The sequence below is a fragment of the Nuphar pumila genome, chromosome 6 (genome assembly GCF_984573655.1).
Source record: "Nuphar pumila chromosome 6, dmNupPumi1.hap1.1, whole genome shotgun sequence".
NCBI classification, from domain to species: Eukaryota; Viridiplantae; Streptophyta; class Magnoliopsida; order Nymphaeales; family Nymphaeaceae; genus Nuphar; species Nuphar pumila.
In genome coordinates this window covers 126,608,775-126,618,414 of record NC_143254.1, presented here as the reverse complement: position 1 = coordinate 126,618,414, position 9,640 = coordinate 126,608,775, and the positions used below count along the sequence as shown (strand labels likewise).

At 41.3% G+C, this 9,640-nt stretch overlaps 1 protein-coding gene across 3 annotated transcripts; it reads left to right on the top strand.

Moving 5' to 3' along the window:
- The first annotated feature begins 609 nt into the window (after positions 1 to 609).
- Positions 610 to 9,640, top strand: LOC149836112 (putative phosphoribosylformylglycinamidine synthase, chloroplastic/mitochondrial). 3 transcript variants are annotated; one of them, XM_090008991.1, is made up of 5 exons: positions 610 to 791; positions 1,451 to 1,520; positions 1,692 to 5,874; positions 6,254 to 6,375; positions 9,305 to 9,640. In XM_090008991.1, exons 2-3 carry the CDS (start codon positions 1,476 to 1,478, stop codon positions 5,868 to 5,870), a joined length of 4,224 nt encoding a protein of 1,407 aa, XP_089865117.1. In that variant the 5' UTR covers positions 610 to 791; positions 1,451 to 1,475; the 3' UTR covers positions 5,871 to 5,874; positions 6,254 to 6,375; positions 9,305 to 9,640. The 3 variants fall into 3 exon arrangements, with proteins under 3 accessions (XP_089865117.1, XP_089865116.1, XP_089865115.1); XM_090008990.1 differs by having other exon boundaries at positions 619 to 791; positions 9,247 to 9,640; XM_090008989.1 differs by having other exon boundaries at positions 643 to 701.

The window sequence follows — 9,640 nt, the reverse complement described above, 5'->3', positions numbered from 1 at the left end:
GTATTAGAGTAGAACTGAACCCGACCCGAGCAATATGCGGGCCAGGTTTGGTTATGATTTTTGCTCGGTACCCAAACCAACCTGATTTTTTTTGTTGGGTACCGGATTCGATCCGAGCGTTTTACATGTAATTTTAATAATAGTAAAATTCTGAAATTATATAGATCAGGGTTTGGGATTTCATTTTTTGTGACCCGGCAAAACCCAAACCCGAACCGAACCCGATAAATTGTTATTTGGGCCGGTTCGGGTACCGGACCCGTTCTTGCAGCCAAATGAGATATTTGAAGCAAGGAGCAGCGAGTTATTATTACTTTAGTAACGCATAGAGCCGCGTGCGTCTATTTTCAGGCTTTTAACAGGTTGGTTCTCTGTGAATGACCAAAAAAAACACGTCTAATTTTACGTTAGAAATAAACTCCAGTCATCAAGCCTCGTTAGCTAAAGCGCCAGCTGTAAACGAGAGTGACGTAATTTCGACTTAGGGGACAAAACTTGTACAAACCCCAAAGATCGGATGGCAATGCCATCGGAGACTTAATTTTTAAATGACAAGGATGTCAAAAGAGAAAGGAGTCATGCACCAAAAACCCTGTTGCTCTCATACACAGGGCGCTCGGCCACTTTCCAAAACCTCTCTCTCTCTCTCTCTCTCTCTCTCTCTCTCTGTTGTAGTCAGTTTGTTCTCCTGAAGGCATTCGGTACTCTCTCTCTCTCTCTCTCTCTCTCTCTCTCTGTGTGTGTGTGTGTGTGTGTGTGTTGAAGTCGGTTTGTTCTCGTGAAGGCTATCGGTATGTAGTCTCTCTCTCTCGAATCGATTTTTTTCCCTAAATCAATCCCCAATTTGCTTACCTTCTAGATGATTTTCTTCATTTATTCGATCTTTCCTCTTCCGTTGTTTTCTGTTTCTATTTCTGATAAAGATGGTTTCTTTCTGCCCTCTTGTTTCAGTTTGCTCAAGTTTTTTATTGTATTGATACTTTCATTTCGATGGTCTTTTTTTTTACTTGGTAGCATCAACTTGTTCCAAATTTGCTTTTTTCCTTGCGGGCAAACCCTAGAAATTTAGTTCAGTGGGTGAGTAGAAGAAGAAAGACGATTCCTTTGGCGAGGAGTCTTCAATGGATTATTTAAGGGATTTTTGGGAACGAGCAGTTTCGTTGGTGGGCTTGTTTCCCACTACCGAGCTGAGGGATGGACCAAGTTTCTTAAACTAACACATCCTTAATATTGTTTTTGTATGAAATGTCTTTCGTGGTATTTGATTTTCTTATTAAAAGTCAGTTTCACATGAAAGAATTTTCTCTTTCTCGTGCCTGAAGCAAACTCTCCATAAACGACTTGATATGCTCCTCTGATGCATATTTCTCACAAAAGATTTCTCTTTGTTGTGAGTGTTCTGTATGCCATATTGGTGATTATGTGTCTCTCTCTGTGATTGCGTGATCAGGGGCAAACCCGATTGAGTGTAAGGAATGATGGCCTCTTCTACCGAGATTTCTGCTTCCAAATTTTTAGAGGTATGTTTTATTTTGTTGGTGCATGCTGTTTCTGTTCTTTTCTTGCTAAGCATCGATTTTTATTGATGGTATGATTTGAATAATGTTGGTGTATGTCTAAAACATTTGGTTTCTCGTGGTCTACTTGTTTGATGAAATTGGTGGTGTCGATTTTGAACCGTTTTCGTGCAGGGCACTTGGAGGAAAAAACTGCCTTTAGCTAGAAGCCCATATGGTTGTAACCTGTTATGGAACAGTAGATTCGGGCGAGGAAGAGTGTGCTATGGGAGGTCGTCTAGAATGCCTCATTTAGCTAAGAGCAGAGGCGGGTCCCCAAAGTGTGTATTGGGGGTTGTTGAGGGAGAATCTGGTCGATTGAATCAGTTGCAGTTGCCTGAAGTGGTGCACTTTTACCGGGTTCCATTTCTCCGGGCAAGTGCGACGGCCGAGTTCTTGAAGGTTGTCCAAACGAAGATCTCAAGTGAAGTCGTTGGTATCAAGACGGAGCAGTGTTTCAATGTGGGGCTGAAATCTGCTTTGTCGGATGAGAAGCTTGGCATACTCAAGTGGCTCCTCAGGGAAACTTATGAACCTGAGAATTTGCAGGATAGGAGTTTCTTCGATGAAGAGATTGGTAGTGGTTCTACAGTGTTGATCGAAGTCGGGCCACGTCTCTCTTTCACGACTGCATTGTCTGCTAATGCCGTTTCAATCTGCAAGTCATGCAATTTGATGGAGGTGGAGCGAATTGAGCGTTCTCGGAGGTACTTGCTGTACCTTAAGGATGAATTCAGTGGATTGGGAGAAGACCAAGTCAGGGAGATCGCATCCATGCTGCATGACAGAATGACTGAGTGCATATACCCCAGCAAGCTGACCTCATTCAAGACTAGTGCTGCTATTGATGAAGTTGAAGAGGTGCATGTCATTGAGAGAGGGAAAGAGGCATTGGAGGAGATCAACCGAAAAATGGGTCTTGCTTATGATGGACAAGATATCAGTTACTATACGAGGCTCTTTAAGGAAGACATTAAGCGCAACCCAACAACAGTAGAGCTCTTTGACATTGCACAGTCAAATAGTGAGCATTCTCGGCACTGGTTTTTCAATGGGAAGCTTGTTATTGATGGACAACCTATGGACAGGACACTCTTTCAGATCGTGAAGAGCCCCTTACAAGCAAATCCTAACAACTCCGTCATTGGTTTTAAGGATAATTCTAGTGCTATAAGAGGATTTAAAGTGAGTCCATTACTTCCAAAAGCACCTGGTTCACCTTCACCATTGTATGTATCTTCCAATCAGCTTGATATTCTATTCACTGCAGAAACTCACAATTTCCCATGTGCTGTGGCTCCCTACCCTGGTGCAGAGACAGGGGCGGGAGGTCGCATAAGAGATACACATGCCACAGGGTTGGGATCATTTGTTGTTGCTTCCACAGCTGGCTATTGTGTGGGTAACCTTAATATTGATGGTTCATATGCTCCTTGGGAAGATACCTCTTTCTCTTACCCATCAAACTTGGCTCCTCCCTTGCAAATTCTGATTGATGCAAGCAATGGTGCTTCTGACTATGGCAACAAGTTTGGGGAGCCACTCATTCAGGGTTTTACACGAACATTTGGGATGAGATTACCAAGTGGAGAGAGGCGTGAGTGGCTGAAGCCTATAATGTTCAGTGGAGGCATCGGACAGATCGATCATAGGCATATAACTAAGGGAGAACCTGAGATTGGAATGTTGGTGGTAAAGATCGGGGGCCCAGCATATAGAATTGGCATGGGTGGTGGTGCAGCATCAAGCATGGTTAGCGGGCAGAATGATGCAGAGCTAGACTTCAATGCCGTTCAGCGTGGGGATGCAGAGATGGCACAGAAGTTATATCGTGTTGTTCGTGCATGCATAGAAATGGGGAAAAATAACCCAATAATCAGTATTCATGATCAAGGTGCTGGGGGTAATTGTAATGTTGTCAAAGAAATAATTTATCCTGAGGGTGCCAAGATTGATATTCGATCTATAATAGTTGGCGATGATACAATGTCAGTCTTGGAAATATGGGGTGCTGAGTACCAAGAACAAGATGCATTGTTGGTGAAACCAGAGAGCAGGAGCCTGTTGGCCTCAATATGTGAAAGAGAAAGGTTGCCTATGGCAGTTATTGGAACCATCAATGGTGATGGGAGGATTGTGTTGGTGGACAGCTTTGCTATAGAAAAATGCCGTTCATCTGGACTTCCTCCACCCTCTCCTATAGTGGATCTAGACCTTGAAAAAGTACTTGGGGACATGCCTCAGAAACAATTTGAATTCAAGAGGACAATTGAAGCTCAGCAGCCCCTTCAAGTCAATCTTGGGATTACACTAATGGATTCCCTTAACAGAGTGTTGCGTCTCGCTTCAGTCTGTTCAAAGCGCTTCTTGACAACCAAAGTTGATCGATGTGTAACAGGTCTAGTTGCGCAGCAACAAACAGTGGGTGCTTTGCAACTCCCCCTTTCTGATGTTGCTGTCATTGCTCAGACTTACACAGACTTAACTGGTGGTGCGTGTGCTATAGGTGAGCAACCAATCAAGGGTTTATTGGACCCCAAAGCAATGGCTAGATTGGCTATTGGAGAAGCACTGACAAATCTTGTATGGGCTAAAGTTACATCACTGGGAGATGTTAAAGCTAGTGGAAACTGGATGTATCCTGCTAAACTTGATGGTGAAGGGGCTTATATGTATGATGCTGCTTTAGCTCTTTCAGAGGCTATGATTCAGCTTGGTATAGCCATAGATGGTGGAAAGGACAGTCTATCTATGGCAGCTCATGCATCTGGTGAGGTTGTCAAAGCACCTGGGAATCTTGTCATTAGTGTGTACGTGACCTGCCCAGATATAACAAAGACAGTGACACCAGACCTGAAGCTTGGTGATGATGGTGTTTTGCTGCACATTGATCTTGCAAAAGGAAAGAGGCGATTAGGTGGTTCAGCTTTTTCTCAAGCTTTCAAACAGGTTGGTGATGATTGCCCTGATGTAGATGATGTTATGTATCTCAAGCTAGCATTTGAAGCTGTTCAAGAATTGATTGATCAAGATCTTGTCTCAGCTGGTCATGATATCAGTGATGGTGGCATGATTGTATGCATCCTTGAGATGGCATTCGCAGGAAACTGTGGAGTTCATTTGGATTTGACATCAAATGGCAGTGGTATCTTCCCAACACTTTTTGCTGAGGAGCTTGGCCTTGTTCTGGAGGTTGCAAAGGGTAATGTTGATTTAGTCAGGGAAAAACTTGGTGCGTTCAATGTTTCAGCTGAGGTAATTGGCCATGTTACTAAATCTCCCACTGTAGAAGTCCTCATTGATGGCAAACCTCAATTGAATGAGCAGATGACCCTCCTTAGGGACTTGTGGGAGGAAACAAGCTTTGAGCTTGAGAAAATGCAGAGGCTACCATCCTGTGTACAACTAGAAAAAAAAGGCCTGAAAAGTAGGCATGCACCTTCCTGGAAATTGTCTTTTACCCCTAGTTTTACAGATGAGAAGCTGATGTGGATGAGTTCTAAACCAAAAGTGGCAGTCATACGTGAAGAAGGTAGCAATGGTGACAGGGAGATGTCAGCAGCATTTTATGCTTCTGGTTTTGAACCTTGGGATGTTTCAATGTCAGACCTTTTGAATGGGCGCATATCCCTGGAAAGCTTCCGTGGAGTTGCATTTGTTGGTGGCTTCAGTTATGCTGATGTATTGGACTCAGCTAAAGGATGGTCGGCATCAATAAGATACAATAAGTCCCTTCTTAGTCTGTTCCAAGATTTCTTTAATCGCCCTGATACATTCAGCCTTGGGATTTGTAATGGCTGTCAGCTCATGGCACTCCTTGGGTGGGTGCCTGGGTACAAATTGGATGACATCAGCACAGCTGGTGATATCTTACAGCCAAGGTTCATTCATAATGAATCTGGGCGTTTTGAGTGTCGCTTCACAAGTGTGACAATAATGGATTCTCCATCTATAATGCTGAAAGGTATGGAAGGCAGCACATTTGGTGTATGGGCTGCCCATGGTGAAGGACGGGCTTACTTTCCTGACAATGCTGTCCTCAATCATGTACTTCAGTCTAATTTGGCCCCAATCAGGTACTGTGATGACGATGGTAATGTGACTGAAACTTACCCTTTCAATCTTAATGGTTCTCCATTGGGTGTTGCTGCACTTTGCTCTGAAGATGGAAGACACCTTGCCATGATGCCACATCCAGAGCGCTGTTTTCTGATGTGGCAGTTCCCATGGTTCCCTAAGGAATGGGAAGTTGATAAAAAAGCCCCCAGTCCATGGTTAAAGATGTTCCAGAATGCTCGTGATTGGTGCTCCTGAAGAGGTAACGTTGTCAAGGAAATATGTTCCAAAACATGAATGACCTTTTCTCTTCTTTTTTGGTCATCACTTTGCCATTTACATTGATTCTTTGTGGCTTTGTTCGTTGAGAATTGCATGTGGTCACGTAGGCATTCATGGGTTTCATATGGTAGCTGCTACTGAGGATGCTAAACTGGTGTTGATTATAAAAGTATGTCTATTTTGCTGTTCATTTGTTACTGTTTAACTTAGAGGAGTACATAACAACTTCAGTGGTAGAAATGCTGTATTTAGCATTGCTTAATGGCTGTTTCTATGCCTTCAAAAGGGATTATGTATTCTCTAGCTAAGTTATCTGTTGGAGTGTGGAATTGTTTTTTATTTTCGTTTAATTGTTTCAGGTGATGTGTATAGTAAATTTCTGTTGAACAGAGCAGCATTGCTAAGTACTTCCACAAGTTTTGGGGTTTCAAAATTTTCTTGGCAAAGAGATATTTTTTGGTTGCGGATGAGCTTGGAGCAAGTAAGTCTAATGTCTGCTGTTTTGTTCCTACTTTTTGGCTTTTGATTCTTTTTTAAATATTTCTGTTCATTGTTTTCTGTTGACTGTTGGCTTTTTGTATATTGTTTATCCTCACCATCTTGTGACTGTGGAGAGCTTCTCTTGAGTTCTATTGTGAGTTGTCTTGATGTGCATAGTTGCTGTTTTGGATGGAGTTTACTGGTCATGTACTAATTGGCATTCTTTCCTGAATGTTTATTTGTTGGTTGGTTGATGAACAACGTTCACAAAATTTGTACTTCTGCCAACTGGGTTGATTTTCTGGCTTATATGACTTGAATAATTTGTTTCTTTTTGAGCATTTTAAAAATTGCCAAGACTCAAATTTGAATAATTTGATTAAATTCATTTTATTCCTAAGTGCTCTTTTTTCCTCTATTTTTCTTTTATTGCTTTTCTTTTTATTGGAGTGGACGAGATGTTTGGAGTGCAAAATCTTGTATGCCCACTATACTTCATCTGCAAGTTTCAGGCATCTAGTGATTTACCTCTTTCCAGATTTAGTTTGCTACAGGCATACAGCCTGTAATAGTTATTATTCGGGACAGAACCGTGTGTATGTCTTCTCCTGATTCTATCATTTCTTTGTTACTAACAATCTTCATTCTGAGACGTGCGTCATAGTGTCATGCACTCTCTTTTGTCCTTAATTCATCTTCAACATGTTCACTAGCACCCCCTTCTCCCGTGCTTTTGTTGCCGAATGCTGAGAACTGCTGAGAATGAGAAACCCTTCAAAAGAAGAATCTGGGTCCAGTGCTGGAATTGGACAATGTAACGGAAAGCAAGCTGAAAATTGCTAGCACCTATTGGCTGGACATTGGGGCTTCACTGTTTGTACTAGGTGGCATTAATTTCATAATACAAGGTAAAGGGAAACCAGTTGAGAAACAGTTGCGCTGAGCTAGGAGCCTTGCCAGGAAAGGAATAAGGAACAGTTACAACTCTAAGAGGTTGCAGTGAAAATGGAATTCTATATGCAAGATTTCCCAGCTCACTGTTGTACTCACAATGACCTGCTTTAGAACAGGGCTTTGGCCACCCACTGTACTTGAATCAAGGAATCCTTGTTCATCCTTTCAATTTGAATCATCAGAGAGAGTACTCATAAATCTTTTGATACGATCCCTCCCAATCAATGGGTTGGTCCTAGAGGCTGAAGCCTCAGACTGACTCTGCAACATCCACATTCTCTGCTGAGGAGATCTCTTCTGTTATCATGGAAACTGCAGAGCTTCACCAATGAAAAACTAACAGTACTACTACCGTGTGCATCAGCAAATTCAATTTCTTGTTATTGTTTCTTTTAATTGTCCAGATCCACAAATCACATCTTACATTTTCCATCAGTCCCTGGCTGCTAGTTTCACACCAAGGTCCTGCTGATCCAACTTCTCTTCGTGTATGCCTGTTGGCCTATCCAAACTATGTGGGCTTTTGTAGTAGCAAGCCATGATTCTTTAAATCCGGTAACTCTGAAGCACCCCCATGTAAAATGGTAGAAGCACCTGAATCTGGGGCAGAGACAGAGGATTTCCTAAGATCTTGCTGATGTGGTCCTTGATCAGCTCAATGTGATGTATCATTGTCATGTTTATCAACATGGATTTGAAGAATATCTTTGACAGAATGTCCTGAACCTCAAATTCCACCTAACAATTTGTTTTTATCACCACCTGCATTTTCTGAACAACTTTCTTTAGCCTTGATTTTTCCAGCAGATCCACCCCAAGACAGGCCAAAAGTTTGCTCGATCAGACTGTCATCTTTCTATTAGCAATTCGAAATATTTCCAGAGCTGTTTTTCTTACACTGCTGTATTTAATGCTATTGTGCATGGAATTGCTGCCTTCAACTGTTTGGATTTTAACATGAAAAAAAGGAGCTATAAATAAAATGGGGGAAAGAAAGTAAAATCAGCCTTAACAGCATAACAGCACACTAACATTTACCCAAATTTACACAATATATGAGATCAAGTGTCCAATGTGCGCATGTTCACATTTATGAAAATTCTCCCATGTCCAAGTAATTTCAGCTAATATTGAAAACTGCTTCAGTCAAGCGGTGAGGAACCAATGACTAAAACCCAAAGTTATCTAAAAAACAACTGGCACCATGCGACTATGATTTCAACTGCCAAACACCTAAAGCCATGCACATTCTTTTGCTTCCTTTGTGTCTAACTTGCATTGACAGATCAATTATTTCATCAAAATTCACTGCTTTTCTTAATATGTCGCCCATAATGCTACAGAAAAATGATGTTCTATATGAAAATAAAGGTTCAATGGTCAATCAAGTGGATAGGCCAGCTACCTACAAATTCTTCTACCCGACAGATGAAATGGGGTGGCCTACAATCTTTTGAGGCAGCAACTATGCAGTTGTAAAGTCAATAAATTTATTTTTAAGGATCTGCCTTTATTCAAGGTTTAAGCTTTGTATGCTTATGTTATGCAGATTCATCGAAATGGCCTTGGCTGTTATAATGTGTCGCTGCAGTCGAAGGAAATTTTCCAATTGTTCCTTGTTTTGTGCTTTCAAAGGAAATTATGTTTGTTGCATAACCTTGAAATTTTGGTGATGTGTTTGAAACCCCTCAACCAAATTTGTGTCCTTTTGTTGTTTACTTGGCCAAATGTTTTATGACTTCTGCATATGAAATACTAAGGGTGCTTTGGTTGGTTATTCAATTGTAATCCTGTGGTTACTATCAAGTTAGGCAGTTTGGTTCCTCTCTTTTACTGTTGGAACAGTATACGTTGAAGATCACTGTCAATTGAGGGCATCTCTTTCTTGTTCTTTTTTTCCTTTTTACTGTTGAAGCAGAATTTATCGAAGCTGCCGTCTTTTCTGATTGACTCCTATAATTTTTGGCATGTCCAAGTTTTGTACAAGTGGAGAGGCTCTATCAGTGCTTCATCAACAACGGTGGCTCAACATCAAGTACAATTATTATCAATGCCATAGCCGGGACACTTTCATCTTCACAACACATTTTCATAGGCGTTTTTAAGTTGCAAATGAACTTTGTCCCATTTAACTTTACTTGCATGCATCCTTACTGTCCTTAATTTATTCTGTAAGTTCATGATAATCATGTTTAATGACTCTTTCTCTGATATTCTATTAGCCCATATGTATGTTTTGTAGTGAAGAAAGCGTAGCCACACTAGCGTTTTAAAAACCAAATTGTTGTGGAAATAAAGAATATGTTTTATGA